Source organism: Miniopterus schreibersii (genome assembly GCF_964146895.1).
Source record: "Miniopterus schreibersii genome assembly, chromosome: 17".
NCBI classification, from domain to species: domain Eukaryota; kingdom Metazoa; phylum Chordata; class Mammalia; order Chiroptera; family Miniopteridae; genus Miniopterus; species Miniopterus schreibersii.
Genome location: NC_138117.1, coordinates 19,765,545 through 19,790,156, shown reverse-complemented (window position 1 = coordinate 19,790,156; position 24,612 = coordinate 19,765,545). Strand labels below are relative to the sequence as shown.

At 37.5% G+C, this 24,612-nt stretch overlaps 1 protein-coding gene across 1 annotated transcript in view; it reads left to right on the top strand.

Moving 5' to 3' along the window:
• The window catches only part of TOX (thymocyte selection associated high mobility group box), a 271,796-nt gene that overhangs the window by 138,157 nt on the left and 109,027 nt on the right, over nt 1–24,612 (top strand). Inside the window, exon 3 of the mRNA XM_081117403.1 lies at nt 15,782–16,024. Within this exon, the coding sequence (XP_080973529.1) occupies nt 15,782–16,024 (243 nt within the window). The remainder of the gene's footprint in view (nt 1–15,781; nt 16,025–24,612) is intronic.

The window sequence follows — 24,612 nt, the reverse complement described above, 5'->3', positions numbered from 1 at the left end:
CTATATGGCTGCTTTCAGAATCTACTGAGTGGGTAGCTTTCAAGTCGAAATGCATGATATGATTGAAATCTTTCAAGGGCATGTTTGTATCCAGTTCACTAGGAATGGTTGACAAGGTATTTAATCATGAGAGGTGACAACAAAAGTCCAATGAAAATGTAAATGGTTACATTTATAAAAGTAAATGCTGAGCTATTTATTTTTAGATACTTAAGACCAGGCCCTTTAATCCAGCAAGGGCATTTAAAGCAAAATTATAGCTGCCCTAGGATGCCAGTATAACATAATATTTAAGAACATTATAAGCAAAAATAAATAAATGAATGAATGAAAGTGAGGGTGAGTTCACAGGAGCATTTTGTGGATTTGAACATATTTTTTCCTAGAAGATTATAAAGCCACGGTAGCTGGGAGTTTCCTGTAACAATGACTGTGGTGGAAACTCTAACATAGTACCGCAGTTTTCAATACCTATGCATCTGCCCAAATAGATTTGTTAACCGGGAGGGGTGGGGGCTGAGGGATTAGAAAACTTCTATTGTTCTTCATGGTGGTTGTCAGTGAATTAAATCTAATGTATATGTTAGGAGTGCACTTTGTGGGGCTTTGAAATTTCTCTAAGAACAAAATGTCTTCTGTTTAACTCAAAACAGAGGCAGGCCTGCCTCTCCATGAACTTTGCATTTAGAAGTCATTATGATCACTGCTTCCTCTGGCAGACATTCTAGAAACCACACTATATTGTTCAGACGAGAAGGTCATCATGAAGTTCAAAGATCCGGACAACATTTCCTTCCATTCAGCCGAGTTGATCACGCTCAGAATATCTTTGGAAGGCTGAGCTTTGCATTTAAATTCTTACTGAATTGAATTCATTCAGCTAAGTAGCCTCCAAGATCCATAGGTGGTTCTGAATAGGACTGTTTGATTAAAAAATGAAAAATGTTACTATTAATTTTCTTCTGACCATCAATCCCAAAACTGTACTGACAAGTTTAGTATTACTATTAGATTAGAGCAACCCAGTATCATCTCTTCGGTGCCTTTAGGGTTTTGAAGTGTAGGGGCTAATTGAATTTGTTTGAAACAGTAGAAACACAAACTCAATAAATGATTGCTGTTATAAAGCAGCTGCTCCCTCTCAAAGAATCATTATGTCCTTCTTAAAGACTTTTGGATAAAGGATTCAAAATTCAAAGCATATGCATCACAACAGCTTGGGTCCTTAGATTTTTAAATTCAAGTATGACAGATACTTTTAAGCCCTGACTAAAAGCAAACAACTAATATTATTTTTCCTAATATTTCAATCAGGAGTTACTAAGAATGTTTTAAATACCAGTGAAATTTTATGAAGGAGTAAAGAGCTCCAAATACTTTGTCTTTGTAAAGATATGGCAGGTTTAGGTGCTAGAATCAAACTATTTTTTAATAATGTAGCATATATGAAAAAGTTTTTAGAACATACTGCTTTTAAAAATTAGACTGATGTAAGATAATACATACTCTGTGGGGGAAATAAATTTCACATATTACATAAGTTGAATGGCCTTAGCTAAATTTTGCACTTAACATTTCTTTTGTTTACTATAATATAGTGTGTTCAAGAATTCATTACCTGGTATTCTTTTAGAGAATTTTAATCAATTTACCCCTTTCGGCAACCATAAATAAGATTTTAGTCATCCTGCAGGAAAAAAAAAAAAAAGTTTTGTTCCTTTTCCTACATAACATCAAACATCTGCATAGTTTAGTAATCCAAGACAACTTGCCTCATAGCATCACTCAACAATTATAATTCCTGTTCAATTTTCAAATCAGTACATGCTTTGGGACTTACAGACTAAGTTGCTAAGTAGGAACATATGGTGCACTACTGCTCCTGTGATGTTGCTGCAAGCAAATAGCATAATTCTAAACTTGAAATGATTTTTATAGAAAGCCAATGCTGGAATAGCTCCAGCAATGGAAGTACACTGTAAAAATTAATGGTATTCTTTTAGACAGTCCCAAAGGGCTCTTTGGCACTATCTACTGCATGCATTCTATACCTCTTAAGCGGGGTATACAAATCCTTAAAATATTTTGCATATAATTTTGTAATTGATAGGCAGCTTTTAAATGGAAGCTACCACCACATAATAAGCCTGACAAGTATGTAATAAAAACTCATGACATTTCCACTTCTCTCTGGTCCCATTCTTGGAATATTGGCCATTTTCTTCTATAACAGCTAAAGTGTGCTGGCCACTCAGTGCTTTAATTTAAACACCACTTAAAATGTTCTTACCCTGGATAGAATTTGAACCATGCAATGCAAGATTTCTTTATGTGTTTCAAGACCCTGGCTAAGGGGACCCGTGTTGCTTGATACCCCATGAAATTGCAGGTTCCCTCCTGTGGAGTTTGTGGGAAAGCGTGAGTGGGCTAATGAAAGAAAAGCCAACTGAAGAGTGGCCAACAGTCCCTCATTGGCTCACTCCTTTGTCATTCCTAACCTGTCGTGTGTGGTTGACCATGTGCCAGAATACACAGCAAGGCAGGGAAGGTTGGGCTTCTCTCCCAAGCGCAGACTCTTCTTCAGAATTTCCCAGACCCACTCAGATCCACGTGCTACGAGGTCCTTCTAGTTCCTTAAAAAGTGCCCCCCCTTTCTCCAGCCCCTAGAATTACAGTACTTTCCGTAGCCTCATCTATCATTCTACTCAAGCTACAAATGTTCATTTGAATTGTGTACGTCAAAGGAAACAGAAAATGGGTCTGGTTCTCTTGATCAGAACGTTCTATGGCACAAAGGTTATTTATTTATTTCTGTTTAGTTTTGAATATGTGCCATTACTTTTTCCTATCCTTTCCTCTGATCTGAAAATTCCCAGAATATCTTTTTCCATAGCTACCTGTTCATTCCGAGTTTTTCCACACACTGGCAACATATTTCATCAGTTATCTGATGTAGGAAGTCCTCCCCTTTATGCCTCACTTGGAATATTGTGGGGAAATGGTTGAAAAGGACTGGTCTTTTTATATAAGAAATAATCGCTAAATAGGGGAAATCAGAATTTTCTGGTGTCAAGTCATGAAGAAGCTTTGGTTGCTTGATTGGAACACGTTTCAATAAGTCACTCTCTCCCTGACCTTGGCCTCTGCTCCATTAAACCACTTCCTTCTGTTTGACTTCCATCCCTACCCCCTTGGCTCCTTCATTCCTTCCCTTCCCCCTTCTTAGTTTCCTTTCTTCCTCCTTCTGTCCATGAATAAATATCCCTTAAGCACGAACTAATTTTTGTTGTTAATTCTGAGCATAATAGTAAACTCAAAATATTAAATGTCCTGACCTGAGACTCCATTTTAGGTTATTTTCAGGTTGGGATCAGGGTTCTCTCTCTGCTTCTTTTCTCTTCTCCCATTGAAATTATCTCTTACCTGGGCCCTCAAATCTCAAGGTTAAAAAATGACAATGATAAAATAGAACAATATTATTTTTTTCCTAGAATCTCACAACTGAGCATTGGACATACATTTCAAACCATACATGTTGAATATAAAAGCTTAAGAGTACCAATGTATCTAGGGCAGCTCTCTCATGTGAGCTTTGGGTTTGATTTTTAACTTCACTGGACACCTGTCCCTGACAACAGTTCAGACAACATATCAAAGCATCAAATCGAAATTTATCACCTCCAGCCTACCCCCTCACCCCCTAAGCTTCTCTTTTCCCTCTACTGCCTGTAGTCATAACAGCTCACACCACCTACCCAGTCTCCCAAGACAGGGACTTGGACAGGCTCCCCTATCACTCAGCCCTGAGTTAATTGCAGATAGTGTTGATTCTGCTTTTTTGCATAACTTTTGAATCTGTCTCCTCTTTTCTTTATACCTAATTATTGCCTGAGTCCTGGGCCTCACGGTTTCTCGTTAACTTGTCTCATCTCATCCCACTTTCACCTTTCCATCTCTCCTCTCACTGTTGCTGAATGATCCATGTTTCTTCCCTACTTACACACCTCCGTGCCTCTAGTGTGTAAGTCAGAGTTACTAAGGAACATATTTGCCCTTCTGTGGCATGTAGCACCCTAAAATGGGTACTGATTTCTTTTTTTTTACCCACCTGATTATGAGATTTTGAAGGTAGGACTCGCTGTTGTTTCTCCCTGGATCTCCTGTGCCTAGAATTATACCTCAGAGGTATGCCACATTTTTGGTTAAAAGATGAGTAAATGAATTCAAATATTTTGTGTACATTTTTTAATCACATTAATTCTTTGAATTTTCTACTTTCAATGATTTGCAGCCCTGCATTGCATTACAGACATCTAACAAATCTAGCCCAGCCCATTCCATTCTACTAGCACCCTTGGTCTGGTGTCAGTGCCTCAACACATTAACAAACGGCACCAGCTCTCTCACCTCAGGGAATCTTTCAAGTACAGGACTCAAAGAATTAATGTGATAATAAACTAGATAACAGTAGGCAATTATTTTTACAATAATGCCATGCTGCTGTTTGTCATCAGCAATACAATGACTGTGGGACCCAGAGGATTCTCCAAGTTCCTTTTAGTACAATATTTTATTAAATCTATTAGAATTATAATGTTTTGAGTTTGCAAGCATATTAATAACCCTATCTATATTTTTCATTACATGTTTTCCTGATGAGAAAATTCTCCAGGTTAAAATGTAAATGAGGTATAACAAAAGGGCCTAGAAAGTATATTTCTAAGAGTATTTTGGGGGGGGAAATTCTTGACTATGGGCCATAAAATTTCCATGATCATGACATAAATTTGAACTATAAATTAGACCAATTACTTTTAGATTGGTTCCTTTTGGCAGAAATTTCAGGAGCAAAGTCAAGTTGACTTTTTGACCACTGACCCAATAAAATGGCAAAGCTGCCGTGCTTTGAGTAATCTAGTTAGTCCAACAAAGTCTGGCATCTTAACAAGCTCAAACTAGTTACTCAAACCAGTCTTCAGTGTACCATTCAAATGATTACTCTGCACAGTCCCGGAGGTATTCATTACAGACAAAATTGCTCTTGTTGCCTTGCATACAAGCTGAGTTTTCAATGGGAAATGAAAGGATGCCTGGAAAAATAGGCCACCTAATTAAGTTAAACTACTCTAGCATTTGGCTTGACATCTTCATTACTCAAAATTAAAAAGATGCTTCACTCGAGCACACAAGTTACTATTGTTTATGTTGTTTTCTTCCTAAATTGGCTTCTTACATGGAAGTCTGTTTTTCAGAATTATATCTTGAAATAGCTCACATATTTCTTACAGTTTATAAAAATGTCTTAATAGCTGTATGGATACTGAATACGGGCGCCATATGAATATATATCTTAGGGCTCTTGATAGTCAAACACACATCAGTCTTTCTGCATATTTTCTTGATTATTTACATATTGGTATGGTTGAACTCCAGATGATTCTTTACCCTAGTCTTTATAATTTATTATTTTTTAAGTTGGGTTTTGACTCTCTTAGCTATAAATGATCATTTAACATGAGAAATATGAATTCTTCAAAAAAATTTTAAGTAGACCATAAAATTTAAACTGAAATTCATTTGTCCAGTAGAAGTGTTTTATATCAACCTCTTTAATGGAGCTATTTCAGGAACATTTTAAAACATAAACACATGTAGAGCACACCATCTACTGATTGCCAGTTCCTACTCATTGACACTAATGAGGCTGCTGACAGGTTAAATGTTGTGTATCATATACATTTCCAAGCTGTGGGATTTGTGAACATAAGACTCATTTTTTATTTCAGAAAATGAATGTTTGTTGCTGATATGCTCAAGAATTTTATTATAATTGTCTAACAGTATGTTTTTCAAGCACTGGGGAAATGAATTTCAGTGATAAAAATTATGAAAATATATGAATGGAATAGCATTGGTGGTAAAAACAGATTCTCAAAGCATCAAGCTCCATTTGGAAGATCATTTGCTCAGTGGGCAACTGTCAAGTGACACCGAGACATTAGGCTCTGGGAAGAGGTGTGTGGCTCTAGGACACAGCCTGACCAGTTAGGCAGCCGCAGTTGATGCATTTGAAAACAGCCCTTTTGAACTTGTTCAAAATAGTATTTTGAAGATTTTTTTTTTTACTTTAGCACATGAAAAATTACAAAAAATTAAGTGATCCTTCCTGTTAAATTTTGCAATGTATAACATACTAGATTTTTTTTTCTGGCTCTTATTATGATAAACCTATCACTGAAGAATGTCTAAAAATAAATATATTATTTAACTTAAAATAGTAATATGTTGAACAATCATCTGTCTCCATTTCCAAAGCACTTAAATGTTGTTCTAAACAAACCCTCAAATTCTAATATGCCAATATATCAAGTAAAAGCAATGTTGCTCAAAAGCAATGTTGCTCATTTTCAGTGTAAGAACACTGAGGTTTGGAAAAGCTGAGGTTTTTTCCACCCACCTACATCTCTTCTGAGACCTCCTTCTTATATCCTTGTCTGTCACCCAACCACCTTTATAAAAGTGTCAAGTTTCCCTTTGCAGTTTCGGTTCCTCGGTTTGGGAGCAGCTTTAGCTAGACTTCCCAGAAACACAAAGAAGGTTTCAGTTTAATCTTCATCTGTATCCGTATTTTTTTTTTTTCTTTCTCCTGTGTTTTTCTGATCAATGTTATTTCACAGTTTGGATATAAAAGTTTATACCTATAACCCTAAAGGTTTGAAAGTAATTGGTGACCGTCTTGGAAAAGGTTCGCTATACATTCCTTGCTGTTTATAAGTTATGATGATTGATTCTGTCCCTAGCAGTCAAACAAGGGACTTCTGAGTCCTAGCATCAAATTATTCAAATGAGATAGCCTGGTCTGAAACTCACAAAGGCTGTGTCACTATTGGAGACCGACAGTGAAGTCTTCCCTGTATGCAGCTGGGCTTTTCCACATTTAGGAGAAGGCCCTCCCTCCCTCAAGAAGAGCTAAACCCACTGTAAGTTTATTTTCTGAACTCACAAAGCAAGTGGCCTTAGAGGAATGGGGATTGGGGCCAGGCAGTTGGGTTAGGGGTGGGGCAAGGCCAACAGCCCTGTATAGAAGTTGCCTTTAGGGGCAGTCTGGACTCATCTGTACCGTGAGTGTCCAGCTCTTTATTTCTTATGCTCTGACTTCAGTTAAACTTCTTGCTTATCAACATGATGGTAAGTTTTAATAGAAAGTTTCTGCTTGGCTGGAAGTTTAGGTTAGCATTCCTCTACCCACACTGTAATGAATGAATTAGATCCATAATAATAATACTAGCTGTCAGCAGCTACCTTTGTGTGGTAAGGAACTAAGCAAAGGCTTTGCATACATTATTTCACTTAATCCTTACAATAATTCAGCAAGGATGAGAGAGGTAGAATGATGGACAAAACATCAAAAAAAAAACAACAAAAAAAAGAAATATCAGAGCTAGGGGGCTGGCCTGGGAAGGCCTAACACCCATGTCAGGCTCCATCCTTGGTCGGCCAGGCTCCCTTTTATTTTAGAATGCTGATGTCCTACCCTCAACCCTTGTTAGGACTGAAATACTTACAATGTGTTAACGTGTGTGCGAATACTCTGAAAACATTAGGTTGAACCAAATGAAATTGCAGATACAGGACCATCTTTTACCTACAAAGCAGCAATTTTATATCTGCTCAAACACACATAAAAGCTGTACAAGGTGAGGTGTCTATTTGCTGTTCCTGGCTTCTTTTATCCAGGCCCGCGATTCCTTCCTTCTCTTTTCCAGCCTTTTCCAAACTTTGCTACCACTGCTGTCTTGTTTCCTCCGAATTCTCACTACTTTTCTTGCCCCGGTTCAGGACTTGTCCCACCCACGGCACTTTTCCTCTTCTGGTCCAGCAGGTAAACAAAGTGCAGGAGGCCTTCCCATAGAAGACTCTCCCCGTCCCTGCCATTCCTCCCCAGGGACCCCGCTTCCCAGTAACTCAAGCTTGAAGGGGTTTATCCTCAGCAAACAGGAAATTGTCTCCAGTTGTCCAGCATTATTTTTCCTCCCATGCCCTTATCCTCAAATATCTAGGCATCCGCTTGCACTGGGCCCCGGTAAGTGCTCCATTGTAGGAGATGCATGTCATAATGTGATGAGTAGGAACAGGACTCTCTTTCCTTTTTTCTGGCCCCTTGTTTGAGGGAAGAGACAAACCAAGATTTGCAGAGGAGTGTGGACTGTACTGCCCACGCACCCCTGACCTGAGAGGGCTTGGCTGACTGCCTGGATACCCCTGAATCCTCAAAGCTTCAGCCTGTTCATCCCACCTCAAGGGTCCAAGTTCAGCCAATCCTAGCCCTAGGAAGAGCTGATGTCAGATATTCTCTGGGGTGGCATCGAGTTGACACTGTTTTCTGGTCTCAGTCAAACTTTGTTCAGTAAAAACAAGACCCAATAAAGGCTTGCGTTGGGCCCAGTACCCCACAGGGTTTTTTTGGTTTTGTTTTTATTGGTGAAACCAATCTTGCCCTTGAAGTTTTCTTGAAGATTAAAGACCTGACCTTGCTGTTGAACCTCCTTGCTTCATTGTCTGGAGTCCTTCATTTGTCAGTTTTGTGATCTTCCCTTGATCACTTATTGCATCTTGGTAGAACTGTCTGATCTTCAGGCCCTGTTATCAGGGTAAATCTGCTTATAACAATCCCTCAGCACCCCAGCTTCAAATTATTCCTCTTCTATTTCCTCTTTCATATTACTAAGCCTGACACATTGAACATGCTCTTTATTGGGAGCCGAAATACTTATATCTCTTCTAATTTACTTCCTTTGTAACAAACTGCATCTTATAATTGTTTGTATCTCAAATTACACTTTGCAGGATGCCTTACACATAGTAGGTATACAACAAATGCTTCTATGGAGAACAGGGTGCTTATTTCCTTTTACTCAACACAGTTTACAAAAATTAATGAACACAAATAAAATGAATGCATTTCCTACCAAAAATTGCATTTTGATAACTGTTGCTTGAAAAATTAGTACATTGTGTGTTTTTAAATGAAGATGATTTATTGCTATTGTCTAACATGTGAAGAAAGACAAAAAAATTGTTTGCAGGATCATTGGCTTGAGCACATCAATGGCACTGTTGGACAATTCTTGCTGAGTGTTAAGATGATTTATGTAACAGACTGAAGCTTTCCACAGTAATACATTATAGTCTCAAGCTATCAAGCCTTGTTCATGCAGAGACAAAAGAATCTGAAAACTACCTACTTCTGAAAGTGTCCTCAAAAGAAAGAGGAGATAATATTGATGCTGTTTAAATTCTTTTGAGAGAAACCACCATTACATGCAATATCTTAACTTCTGAAAACATACAGAGGAAGTTTATTATTTTTCTAATGAACTCCTCAGTTTACTTTGCTTTCTATTTAGTTATTTGAATCATGCTACAAGAATTTTCAATAGTAGAAGATGAAACATGTTTAAACATTGACATTTTTCTATCATGAACTTCCAGGAGTTATGTTACAGATTAAAAATTAAGGCATTCTGTTTGATGGCAGTGTTATTTATTTATCTTTCAAATAAAGAGCTATATGAAAAACATATTTTACAATGTTATAACCATAGCCATATTTTTAGCGACTGCATGATTGCATGAAGCCATCACATAATTTAAAGATATGTACAAGATGATATTTTTAAAATTCTTCTGAGTTATGGGCCTTCTTGTCACCAAAGATTGAGTGCTCTATATAATGATTGCAATATGTGGACAGCGACCCACAAGCGCAAGGTTCCTCTGGTAGAGAAACTAGATTTTAAAAAGAGAAGAAAAGGCAAAGGCCAGAAAAAAATACCCATTATTTGTTCCTGGTCAGAATATATTAACACTCTCTCTAGACAGTATGAAAACAAGAATTTTCTGTAGTCAAAAGAAAAATCAGCCTAATTAACATCCCACTTCCAGATGTAATAATGTAGAATAAGAATAAAAAATAAGAGCAGGCTCTAACCAAAGGAAATGTGGACTGCAGAAGGAGAAAATAATGTAAACAGGATACTCAGGTCATGGAATAAGTAAAGCAATATGATTAAAAAGGAATGTGAGTGTGTAATTAAACAGACAGGGGGGATGAGGCCTTCCAGAAATCAGGTGAGAAATTTGCTTTCCTTTTTCACTGAAGGGGAGGTTGGGGAAGGCTAGGCATGGGGAAGGACAATGACTTGAGTCTAAAAGCTTCCAAACGAATCAAATCAAAACACATCGGAAGGATCCTCTGTTACTTTCCTAACCCTGTCTCTTGATTCTAGTTGGAAAAATGATCTATCTGATTAGCAATTTAATCTCCTTGCCAAGAATCTCCCAGGGAAGGTAGCCTTTCTACAGGCACAAGACAGCATGTTAGAAAGGATAGCATTTGTTGCAAACGTAGACACTGAAATTTTGATTCACAAATTCATTCACCTTTTGCCTAGGTGGTTAGAAGTAGAACTGTCAGGAATTGATCTGCCTGGGTTGCAGGTCTGCCAGCAGAATTCTCTGAAAAAGCAGAGTTTTTGTGATACATTGGACATGAGGTCATTGTCACCTTTTGCCTGTTCACCATTTTCCACTATCTTTTATCCTTAATTTCAAAAATATAATTTAATCTCTTTAAAATAAAGACTTTTTATCTTAGCTATTTATGGGGAGCAATTACATTAATATATTATGTACACTTTGCTTCAATGTGAGAGGTCTGATCAATGACAAATATACTGAAATTCCTTTATGATGATGTCTAAATTCTCTCCAATACTGTCCATAGTTGTTTTTCCTGGATGAGACCCATCTGTGGCATATATAAACCCATTTAACAATAACTGTAGCTATATTAACTCTGCCATTTATAAGAACTCTCTTTGTGGCAGACGTATGTCATTGGGCTCTTTACCTATTTTATGTTTTTGTTTTCAATGCTCATAACCCCATAAAGCAGATTTTGAAATGTAGGCTCCCAAAGAGTGAGAAACTTGCCCAAGAATTCTTGCAAATAAATGTTTCAAAGACCTGGGCTGCAGTCCCTTTCTATTGGACCCCACAGCCTCGATTCTTTCTGACATGCTCTGTGGCCGTTCTTATCAGTCACTGAAGGAATCATCATGAGGCCTCTGAACCAGACCAAAATCTGTCTCTTCGTCAAGAAAGATGTAGCACTTTATAGGCTCAATATGCAAATTCCAGTGGTAAGCATTTAAGAATATTACTTGAAACAGTCATTGAATCTATTATTTAGAACTATAAAAATACTCTCTTTAAGAAGATTATACTCTACTTTGAAATTACTACTTTAATGCTTCCAACAGTCCCCTTGTGGCCTTGAAAACTTCATATATATTCCAGAATTAGCCAAATATTGTGATTAGTCCAGCCCACTTCAACCCACATTCCATGACCCTTGGCTCCTGCTCCCTGGACACACAGGGGTGCACAGTGTATGGTATATCCCAGCACCAGCAATGTGATGAGATTCTCCTGTGTCTAAGACCAGTGGGTAGCCCAACATCAGGGAGAATCTGGTTATATAGCAGCAATATAATTTTAAGTTTTTTGAATTATTTGGATCCTGCAGACTTGTTATGTTTTAGAGCAAATCACTTGTGTGTTTATTTACAATTTATCTTTCTTTAACATGGTGGAGATCCAAGATAGCATTAAAAGCATTAGCTTGAATTCCATACCACTGTTGCTAAATATTTTCTCTCCTTTTGTATAGATGGTCACCATTGACTTCTATCATTCCTTGGGGAGAAAGGAAGCTGTATGGCTCAGACTGCTGATAAAAGTCTGATCTCTAGGCTGGGAAGGGCAAAAGGCACTATTAAGGGCGATAAGTAAGATGATACCATCTTGAAGGTCCATACTGGTTCTCCAGTATTCAACACTGGAACCCAGCCCCGTAGATCCTCAGAGGGTATGGATTGACTCCCTGGTGGTCACTAAGTCAGCTTTAAAAAACCACAACGTAGTTCTGCATCTCATTGGGTATGCAAGGGTACTGGGTAGGATAATTGATCTTTGGTCCCAAGAGAGTTGGAAAATGAAAGAACCTTTAAACTCCTGGCCTCCCTGAGACTTGAAGGAAGAAAATAAGCCCAAGTCAGAAAAGAACCCTGAGTCAACAGACAGATGGAGAAGGCCACTGTATCACCTCCTCGGACTCCTCAGCCTGGGTCTCATCACAAGTGCTCCTTTTTCTGTTATCAGTGTACCCTCCCATGCTCTCCATGCCCCCTTGTCTAGTTAGGCCCTTGCTAGTGGCCAGCCATGGGCCATCAGACCTGCTGTGCCCACGAGATCCTGATGTGGAACCAAGGCTTCCACCAAGTCCTTAACTGACATTCTACCTGCAATGGGGATTAGGTTCCAACAACTTCTGAGAGTCAAGAGCACCCAAACCCACCCTTATGAATCCTCTGGCACCTCCATGTCAACACAGAATGGTAGGTATAAGCCATTTCAGGGGGGACAGAACAGAATCCAAAGAAGGAGACCAAACTTCCCTACCCCAGCCTCCTTCAGGCTGCGTAAGCCTTTACATCTCTCACAGGATACTTTTTGCTTCCTGACATGCTGAGAGATTAACATTACATACCATGTTGTCAACTGACCAGTGCAAAGGATCAGGAAACCAAGATATTTATTTAAGCCTACAAAATAACACTGGTATAGTCACAAATGTCGTGCCTTTAAAGAGTCATTTTAGCATTCATTCATTCATGTATGCATTCATTCAGTGATTCACTTGTTAACTCATTCAACAAACATTGAACACTGACTCTAACCAGGCAGCTTCACAGAAAATAAGGGAAAATATTGAATCATATCCTATTTAATACATCCCCCCAAAACTGCAAATTGTTTGTAATATATAACTTTCTATTGTTAAGTCAAACTTATTTCTATTAAGTTTTTAAAAATCAAAATAAAAGTGTCATGTCCTAGAAATCAGTGTTGAGGAATTAGCAATTAGTCTGGCATTGAAATTTTTGTAAATTCTATGTCATTTTGACATTTATACAATTGCCATGATACTTTTATATGGCATCACTTACACTGTAATAGGCTCATGGCAAATAACCATATCATGGCTTCTAATGTAAAGAACAGAAACTATTAAGTAACCTTATGTTGTTAAAATTCTTGATCCACATAACTACCCATTACCGGTTAAGTTGTGGAGTCTGTGGTTTTGGTGTGTAAGTGCATGGATTAAATAACATTAATGTGTAATTACATGAAAGTAAACCATATAGCTTAGTTAAATTGCAGTACAATTGTTATCACTGAATGTAAAGTGATACCAATTAAACCTTCCTTTCAAACACCACAAATTAAGATTTAACTACTGGAGAAATTCTAGAATGCAAAGTTACGGTGTACCATGGGTAGAATATCCCTGGATATTTTCAGAGGTTTAATGACGTTTATAAAATTGAAAACATCTTTCTCCTTTATTGCTGACATTAATTGTACCTTATCCAGGAAAGTTTCAAGTAGACACCAATTAACTTCTTAAAATATAGGTATCAATGAGTCCAGCCTTTGAAATGTTGACAAAAAGACAAATTATAATTTTTTGTGCTCCTATAGAGTAAATATTTTATTTTAGTGGGGTGGACTTTGAGGTGGAATTTGTGACAAAAAAAGGCCTGATACTGATGTTAATACTAATTCTTAGATTATAAAATTTTGTGCATCAGAAACAGTTGAGTACTGCTAACTTGGTATCATTCTACCTAACAAAATAGTAGCAATTAAAATACTTACGTAAGTATGACAGCAATGAAAATGCCTTCCTCCTTCATATATTCATTCCTCATATGTGTTGGGCTGATTATTTACCAGCCGAGTGCAAGTTATTTAACTTCTGAGTCTCAATTTTCTCTTCAGGAAATCAGGGTAATAATAGCTACACAAAGGATTATTGTAAGGATTAAATGAAGACATTGTCAAGGACTCAATACAGTGCTTTATATGAAATCAGCATTAATAAACATGTTTCCTCTCTCTTCTACCTCCCCATTTCACATCTTTCATGCTTCTTCCTATATGAATGCTTGTACCAGAACTGATGGTTTAGGTCTATAAGGCTCAAGGTCTAAAGTATATGACACACATGAGAATTTAATTAAACTTGTAATTTTGACACAGAGCACTAATGTGTTTTTCAGATAAGAGATATATACTCTAAACAGGAAAATTTGATTAACTGATGATGGAACTTTTAGAGCTGGTGATTTTTTTATTTTTTTTTTTTTAGCAGAACGTTAGATATTTAAGAGAAACAATCTGCAGATGAATCAAACCTTTCCTTCATGTACCCCCAGTCTCTAACCTACGCGTGCCTCTATGTGACCAGGTCTCAATTCCAGATGTTCCAAGTAGCTCTTCATTTCATCATGTCTTCTGACAGCACCTAAACAAATATATCAAAAGTTGTACAACATTTAGCAAGTGCAACTTGAAGATTTTCTTTCTGTTAGACAAATAGACGCCATCTGGAAAAAATAACCCCAGGCTCTTGGACACAGGAGCATGAAGCTTATTGGCTGAACACCCAATGAATACCTTACACTACTTTCTTTGGCTCCTACCCTCTGCCTGCTCATTCCAAATCTTGCACACTTCAGCAGGCGCTGTGCTGTGAGACAAACGAGTCCTTGTTACCCACGCACTCAAACACTATGAAGACTCGCTTAATTTGAAAGACAGGCTTTGCAAAAATTATCTGGACCAAAATTGTTTCCTTTCATACTAGGATACCTGCTCTATAAAGGACTGCTAAATATGGCTGTGTCTTGACATTAATTGATAGCAATGTTTTATTATTCAGTTTCTCCTTATATTTTCAGTGTTTGCCGTGTTCCATTTTTAAACAGGAATTTCTTCATGTAATCTTTCCTTCCTTCATTCCTCCCTCCCTTCCCCTTTTATCTAAAACTATTTTCTATGAGAAAAAGTCCCACATATGTTGTTTATTTCACTGATTGACTGTTATTTCTAAATTAGTATCATAATGATTTGTGTTAATTTTGCCCTTCAAAATTGGCTAAGCTGAATTTAAATGACTGCAGTATTATTTATTAACGCTAAACATTAATTTTTATAAATTAAATAAACGCAAGTAGCCAGAAATCAAGAAAACAATCTTCATTTTTATTTTGATGATATAATCTTTGTGATAAAAATAGCTTTTAGTGGCATTGTTTTCATATCTTCAAACTTCCTGTGCAACCACACTTATGCAGCATGCTTAAGTTGTTTCTTTGCTACTTTCCTTCTGTCAGTTGTGAGCATGTAACTTTTCAAAACCCGAAAGCAAATTGCCCCAGAACTTCTGGAATTCATTTTATTACATCTCATGATCTGAGCGGTAGGGAGTCCTATGAAACACGTTGGATCAAACATAAACTTTGTAAATTGCCTTCGTTGCCCACAATTCTTACGAAAAAGGTATTCAGCTAGATTAAAACTCTGGAAAATTTTAATGGGACTTTTTGAAATCTGTTTGAATTCAGTTTCTTGAAAAATGAAGCTGCCTAATGGAAGCACTCTTTGTATGAGAAGTGGATGTACCTTTGAGGCAATTTTCTTCCATGCATAATAGTGAAATTGCAGCGGGATAATCTGAGTGTTTGAAATGTCTTTGCCAAACCCCTAATGCTGCTTGTAATAACATCTGGAGGGGGCATGTGACTTTGTTCATGACGAAGAGGAAAGAGGTGATCATTTGCAGTAATGTCACTTTGTGTCTCTGCAGTCCTATCCTGGCCCAAGCCTGGAAAGTGAAGACTTTAACATCCCACCAATCACTCCTCCTTCCCTCCCCGACCACTCCCTGGTGCACCTGAATGAAGTCGAAACGGGTTACCACTCCCTGTGTCACCCGATGAACCATAATGGCCTGCTACCCTTTCACCCTCAAAACATGGACCTACCTGAAATCACCGTGTCCAACATGCTGGGACAGGACGGAGCACTGCTTACCAACTCCATTTCCGTGGTAAGAACCTGTGAACCGATTCGTGGTGGCGAGCAGGGAACATAGTGGGGACAATGTCGAGTTTCATGCGAGAAGCTCTGCATTGTAACAACGCCGCATTCTGAAACTAGAAATAGGTTTAAAGCTACGGAAGGTGTTCTCTCTAAGTCTTGTAAAATCCTGACGCACTTTTCCATTTTATATTTAAGTCTAGGCAAAGTCAACCAATGACATGTTTGATTACCCGTATTTATAATCCGAAGTACTAACTACTGTTTGGGCTGACTGTTCTCTTATAAAGTCCAACTGTCTTACTAGCTTTCAGATAAAAAGTTATCTTAAAAGCTGCTTGCTACCTCTCCTCTAGTGCAGGATTCCTCACCACGAGCAAGACTCCCAAATCTTCTGAACATTAACTGCCATTAAACTTGGTTTCTACCCTATTTTACACTCTCAAATTCCACAAATTTACATAATAGGAGAGCAGCAAAACTATTTTCATTTTTATTTTGGTGGTATAATTCTTATGATCAAAACTTATCCCCATGAATGTGTTTCAGTGTATTGGGCCTGTGGCCTCAGAATCGTCTAACGTTCTACACGTCTCAGATTGAGAGGGAATGGGCATCATGAAGATAACTAGCACAAATTAAATTCCCAGCCCCTTCCCAGAGTCCAGGGCTCTGTATTTTTAATGAGCATCCCTGACTTATATAATCTTTCCTTCTTTTATGAAATCTAAAACTTAATTTCTCTGTCTATATCACAAGTGGTGAAAAATCTTTTCAGTAGGATATGCCTAAGGGCAGAGCTTTTTACCACATCCTAAAACTCTCTCCAGGGTTAACAATGACTCTGATTTAACATTCTTTGCTTTCCATTCTTCAATCACTTAACAGTCCAACTAACTCTGTTGTATTTTCATAAATCTCTGAACAATGCTGTCCTATCCACAATGAACAAATTTATTAACTTGTTCATATTTATGTTGTTTCTGATAAAAAAGTATTTCATATTATCACTTATCTAAGTCATTTGTAGATATATCAACTTGAATGACTTCACAGGAAGGTTTTTCTGGTGTGAAGGAGAGTTGAAAGAAACCCCACAGGAGTGTTTTTAGGGAATGAAGCCCAGAGCCTAATGCCATAATAGTGTAAGATTTTTAAGAACTGTCAGGTAGGTGGTTGGCCAAGAGAGGAGGACCCTTTCACAGTGGTACTAGAAGTGGTGGAAAACTCAGCACTATTGTCCCAGTGTTTTATATTTTATTAGCCTGTCTAGATTTATCTTAAGACTATTAACTATGGCTTCATAAAGTAGAAAATGGATTTTTAGCAAACATGCTAAATGTATAAATCTGAATAATGTATTCAAAGCAGTCATCTTGAAAATTCACAGGCTATTCTTTGAGGCTGTCTTCGGACCCGGTTCATGAGTCAGTAAGCACCTGTCATACCTTTATAGGAATCTGCATTCACTAAAAGAGGAAGAGAGCATACGGTGTATAAAACACCAGTTTTTTCCTCTGTGCTCCTTTCTCATAGTGCAAATGAAGTTGCCATAGGAGGGATACTGAGATATTCAATTGTGTAGTTTAAGTGCCCAAACTTTTTCTTTTATATAATTTGCCTTCTTAGCATTCCTAGGCCCCTCTCAATACACTATTTACTCTTTAAGAGATGCTTGCATCTGGGATTGTCCCAGATTTGCCACCCATGGCAATCACTCCATTCTCAAATGCTGCTCAGGACTGAACCTAGTTACACCTGTGAAACACACCATTTCCCAGACCCTTCCTCCACTGTGCTTTCCTCTTAACCTCTCGGGAGCTTCAGCTCATCCAAAATTTCTTTATGCTATCCCCACCCAACCAAATGTCCAAAAACAAACAGGTATTTTCACTTAGGCATGGTATTTCCCTTGGTGCTTGTAACACTTTATAGGCAGAGGAACCCTGATTGGCCTACACTGAGGAGATGAAGCTCTAACCTGCCATTCTAGGTCTTGGCAAGGAGAATCTAGCAGAGTTAGTCAGTCGTAGGATGGTCAGCCTTCCTGTACCTCTCAAACCACATTCTGAGATGGGCACCTACTCTGCCTACTCACAGAATTGATCCTAGCACTTCATACTGTAAGTAAAAATCTACTCCAACAAATAATACAGGTCTTTTTTTTCTTTTCTTTTTAAATTTTTTTTGTTGAAAGTATTACAGATGCCCCCATTTTTCCCCATCAATCCCTTCCACCCCGCATACACCCCACCCCCAGGCCTTCCCCAGCCCACTGACTGTGTCCATGAGTTATGCTTATAAACATATAAGTTCTTTGATTAATCTCTCCCCACCCTCTACCCCACCCCCACCTTCCCTCTGAGATCCCTCAGTCTGTTCCATGCTTCTGTGTCTCTGGATCTATTTTGTTAATCAGTTTATTTTGTTTATTACATTCCACATATGGATGAGATCATGTGGTACTTGTCTTTCTCTGACTGGCTTATTTTACTTAGCATAATACTTTCTAGTTCCCTCCATGCTGTGCCAAAGGATAAAAGATCCTTCTTTTTTATAGCTGCATAATATTCCATGGTGTAAATGTCCCACAGCTTTTTTTATCCACTCATCTACTGATGGGCACTTGGGCTGTTTCCAGATCTTAGCTATTGTAAATTGCTCTGCTATGAACATAGAGGTGCATAAGTTCTTTCTGGTTGGTATTTCAGGTTTCTTAGGATATATTCCTAGAAGTGGGATCACTGGGTCAAATGGCAGTTCAATTTTTAATTTTTTGTGAAAACTCCATACTGCTTTCTATAGTGGCTGCACCAGTCTGCGTTCCCACAAATAATACAGGTTTTGATAAGACCTTGGATAGACTTCAGCACTGCCCAGTAGAACTTTCTGTGATAATGGCTTTTCTATTATCCAAACTGTCCAATAACAGTAGTCATTGACTATTGAGTGTTTTAAATGTGGCTAGTATAATGAAAAGCTAATTTTTATTTTATTACATTTTAATTATTTTTAAAGTAGCCACATGTACCCAGTAGCTACTTTATTGGATAGCATAGGCCTAGTTAATAATGTTGATTTTAACATTAAATCTTCATTAAACTCATTTTTTTTAAAAGCCAGAGTGGTTTTGGAGAAAGATTTGGAGATTAAACTTGTAAAAATCCTGTTTCAAGACTTTGATCTCTGGTTGGATTCCAGAAGCCAGAGTTTGATACACTATAAAGTTGCAATAGAAATCTAATAAAGTTGTAAGGACCAACTTTATTGGCGTCTACTAATTCCTTTGAGAAATATGGAGTCTCTTCACTTCTTATTTTGAGCTGTCATGTATCCAGAATGCCATTCATCAGTGTGTACATTTTAAGTCTTACCATGATCTCAATGTTTGAAAGGGCTCAAATGATTGCTAAGACATGGTTACTGTCCTTAGGAGCTTATAAACTACAGGGGGGAAAAATACATGAATAAGTAGGGAACAATTAGAGTGAGACATGAAGCAATTAGAGAGAGAGAGACTAAGCAAAGTGCTCGATTCAGATTTACTGGCCATGAATCCCATAAGAATTCTTAGTTGGAAGAGATTGCAGTCATCTGGTTTGGGTAGTTTAAAAAACTTAGTGGAAACAGTAGGACTGTAGTCAGAGTTTGAAAGATGGTTTTGATTTGGACAAATGAGGAAAGAAAAGGCATCTTGGAGAGCATTTGAAAAGCAGGTTAGATATTTTAAGTTGGGAGATTTGACCAAAGACTTCAAAATCCAATCAAAGTTCTGCGGGCTTGATATGATGGATTCTAAAAAATCTTTGGCTGTATTCACTCAAGGCAAAAGCATTAGGAAAGCAGTGTTGTCGGAAAATATTTTTGGCACCTCCCTGGATGGATAGCAGTGGTAAGAAACTGAGGAGCCTGTTGTCATAACCAGGCAAGGGGTGTTAAGGAGGTACACAGAGTGGTGACAGCGAGAAAAGAAAGATGGGCTGCTAAGCTGTTTTCACTTCATTCCCAACTATATATGGATCTAAAGATGAACAACCCTTCATATCGTCGTATTTTACATTTAAAAAGCACCAAGGGATTATTTTCTTTGAAAAGAAGCTTAGGACTATAAAATGCTCTCTTCACACTTCTTTGTAAAAACTGGCTAAAACTCTTTCCTTAGCAACTTGTTCATTGCTAATGCGATCACAAAATTTAACAACGAACTATTGAATGGTTTGCCAATTGTTGAAATATATGAATGGTGCACAATTTAGGTCATCAGTGCTCATAGAGACAAGGAAATAATGGCTACAGAAATAGGGATGTAAATGCTGCCCACTTAGAAATTACAGTGCTCTTTCTGAGCTCTTCTTTCAAGGTCACCTACAATATAGGAACAACCAAGAAAAGCTAACACTTGTAGGTTCTATGTAATGAACTTGTTGTAAGTTTGAGTATAAGCCACCTTAGGCAGATTTACATATAGGATCAACTCTTTCCAATGTTATTGTCCAAAAAATCTTCAATGTTATTAAAGCTGAGCTATTTGCTGTTAGTATGGTGCTTGCATCTTTGTGTCAGTATTTTCACACAGATGGATCAGAGAGGTGAAAATATTTTAATTCTCATTTAGATATTCTATATATTCTACAGGTTATTGTAATGTTTAATATATATGCATCATTATATGTTGTATATATATTATGATTTTTATAATGTAAATTATATATAATATAATCTTTTCTGTGATTTTATTTTAGAGATAAAGATAAATTATTATCTATAATCTTTTCTTATGAGATTTTATTTTAAAGACATATTTTCTTGTCCCTGTCCCCAGTGGCAATATAAGTGACACAATTTCACTAATTTTTAAGCATTTTCTACAAATGTTTAATATATTAGACATAAAAACTTATTCCATATCAGAAATCAATACTTACATGAGTATTATTACCCCAGTTTCACTAATGGAAAATGGAGAATCCCAGTGGTTAAGCGACTTGCTCAGTGGCTCAGCCAGTAGACACCCCAGTTTCCTTGTCTGACAGCCAAGGGTAGTAGCAGTCCTTACCTCATGGGGATAAAGGAGCAAGAATCGCCTGGGGTAGTGATCAGCACATAGGAAATAGTATATAAGTTTGTTAAATAAAATATGAAAGGCAAGCTTCTATGACTCTTTGGAGAAGTTAAAATGCATGAGAGAGATTTTCCAAAAGAGTTATTTATACTTTAATCCTCAATCTTCTTCAGACCTGTCAAAAAATAAAAAATAACAAAGGACAGCAAAGAACCTACTATTAACCAAAGAAGTCCCTCTACCTTTTACTGAATGTCCTTACACACCATTGTAATGAAAACCAGCATCCTTGGGCCAGACTGCCTCAGTTCAAATCCTGGCACTGCCCCGTACCAGCTGTGTGACATTCAGCCACTTCTATAACCTTCCTGTGCCTCAGTTACCTTATCTACAAAATCGGTATGATAAGACATTTAATCCCATGATGTTGTGGGCATTAAATTAGTTAATATCTGTAAAAGTGTGCCTGTTGTGCAGTTGGTACTTGATATAGTTAGTGAGAGTTTCTTTCTGATACAAAGGTCACCAGGATAGAATATCTAAATTGTCTTTTAAAATTTACCATAAACATGTATAGGTGGGAAGTATATTTAGAGTGAAATTTCTTCCTTCTCAAATTTCCCCCCACTTCCTTTTGGTAGATTCTTGCCTGTGCCGTGTTATGTGTTAGTAGTCAGTCAGGATTCTGCAAGACGTTAGATTTCTGGCACTTTAAAAAGATTCCATTTTCTTAAAGCTCCTATTTTCCAAGACCAGGCTATAAAACAGGGTAGAGTTTCTATTAGTATATACTGTCAAATAAGTGCCAATTAGTTCTGATTTTCTAGGTCCAAGTTAAACAGCCACTCGTGATCCAATATGTAAAAGTTCCATTTTCTCAAAATTCCCCTGTAGGTAATTGATCAGGGAGTGGAGTAGGATAAGAAGAGCACTGGAATGAGAGTCTAGAAAACCTGGCTGTGCCTTGGATGAGCTTGTTAGCCATGGGCAATTCACTGCACCCTGTCTATAGCAGCAGGGTTGGGCTAGACGAGGGGCTCCAAATTGAGCTCATTGGAACCAGGGGAAACCAGGAATCAGCTAGAGGGGTGTTGATCTTAATCAGCTCACTTGTTCACATTTCTTGTAAAAGTTCCCTTGAACAAAGGATTCTGCCCCCCAAGAAGATGGAAAACCACAAGGGTAGCTGATCACCGAGATCCTCCGCAGGGCTAGCATTTTCCTGTGATTCATTCTCTACCGACCATGCAACTGTGATCCAGGGTTGCCACTCACTCAACTTGTCACTTTGGTTACTTAGTAATTTTTCCTACCATCACTTTGGCTTCTCGGTGTTTTTACCTGTCCCCCAAAGCCTAATCAGTTATTGAGATATTTGAATCTATTGAACAGAACATTTCTTCGGGGTGGAAAATGTTATTCTGCCATTAAGCAAAAAATGACGTTGCTTTGTGAGAACGAATAAACGTTTTCATGTTGTTAGAAAGAAACTACAGAACTATTTTGGGAAAAAGGCAGAATAAGAAAATGTCCAGATTAAGTATTCATGGTTTCAGAGAAGCCCTTTGATTCCTACAAACCGAAATCGAGAGGCTCTCCTTTTTCTCTGCACTCTGGTGCACTCACTGCTGAGTTAATCATGGATTGGTGGAAGGCAAAATGCAACCCTGTATAAAGTCATCCAAGCCTCGCTGCCTGGCGTATATGTGACGGTCGCTTGTTCTTTGTGCAGTCAACAGAAGCTCTTTCATACAAAGAAAAACCGTGCAAAGTTTTAGAATGGCCTTCACAGAAAGGATTCATTTAGAACCTGGGCTTTTGGTAGAGTGTGGTTCCTAATGACACGTTATAGAAAATTTACAATGAAAAAAAGCAACAAAGGAGATTTCAATTTCTTTGAATGCTTCAAATGTCCAGTTCTGGAGTTGAAAATGGAAAAAAAGATGTTAAAAGCACTAAAATTGGGGAGTTTATTTCCCAAATGCCTTATTTTTCCAGGCAACAAAAGCAAGCATAATATATGCACTCAGATGTATTGTCATTTTTAGCATTCAGTCATGGCACGCTTTGCATTCAAAGGCCACTGTACAACTGTTTTGACAACCATCACTTCGGTAGGTGCTGTGCAGGACGGACAAAACTGAGGCAGGAGTGCTCCTCTGGGTCCCTAGGGAGTGCTCTTACATCAAGGAAGTCAGACTATTAGAGCAGCGTGAATTTCTAATCTGTTGCCATTATGGAAAGGACCACGAGCATATTGAATAATGTAGCTTTCAAAGCTGAGCAGAAAATGTGATTACAGACAATTTGATTGCTATTTTTAAAATAAATATTTTCAAAATCTTGAGATACTTTATTTCATGTAATGCATAAAGTATGTAACAGTGGGCTAGACCTAAATATCTTTCAGGATGCGAAAGAGCTGATGATGTCAGCCCCATTTAGATATGAAATAATAGAGGCATTAGTTTAAAATGGAATGGATGTCACTGTGGTGTTTCTTTCTTTAAAAAATAAGGGGAAAGCAATAAAAAGAAATGATTTTGTCCACTTTGACAGAAAAAAAAGAATTATTTAGCGTCATGCCACAATTCATCAAATGTTTAGCAATTACAGCCTGTTTTTTCACAAATTATCTTTTTTTGAACATTGCAGCACATGAGAGCAATGTACCAAACCACTTTAGTACTGTGAATAAATGAGCTGGTTTTTGTTCTTATTTTTGACCATATATAATAAAAGTGTGTGGTTTGGGTTGGGTTTTTTTTAATGTCAGATTCCTAATAAGGCCAAAAATAAGCGTTGTTTGTGGTTAGTTGTTAAGCTCTACTTAAGCCCTTTCTTTGCTCAAAACATACTGCTTTGAATGTGGTATTGATAAGTAGTTCAATGGACTCAGTATGTTAATGATTTGGGACTATCTTTTAGTGCTGTAATAAAATATTTTTCCAAACCACAGCTCTCCTTAATAGTGTTCAGGAAAGGAGCCAATTTAAAAATAACACTTTTCCTTTCTTATGCCAAGTAAGAAAACTCAAGATTCACTTTGTATATAGGGCTTGTTGTACTTTTTCTTCAGCCCTGGAGTTCATATGGATTTGTGCCTCACCCGTTCACGAAATAAGTTAAAAAGCTATAAAACTAGTTATATAATGTACTGTAAGCAAACTCGGGGAGTTATTCAATCCAGTCTCTTAATTCTAGGCAGGAGTAAACTTAAACCATTTAAGATATGTGGTTTTCTATCTAAGAGCCAAGATTCCACAACTTTCCTTGGTAGCCTGTTTGTGTTTAATTAACCTTGTAACATTAAGTTAAATTACACTAAGAGATTTAGATTTCTTCCAGGAAGTTCCTTATTAAAGTTAAACTAAAATCTCTTACTGCAATTTCAGTCTACTTTGTCTGCTTCAGACATCTGAATGCTTGGGGAACAGTTGATTCAAGTATTTGACATTTATTAAATCAATCCTGCAGTTGTGTTTTACCTGGCCCAATAACCCCCATTCTTTTAACCTTTCCTCAAAGGTCATACT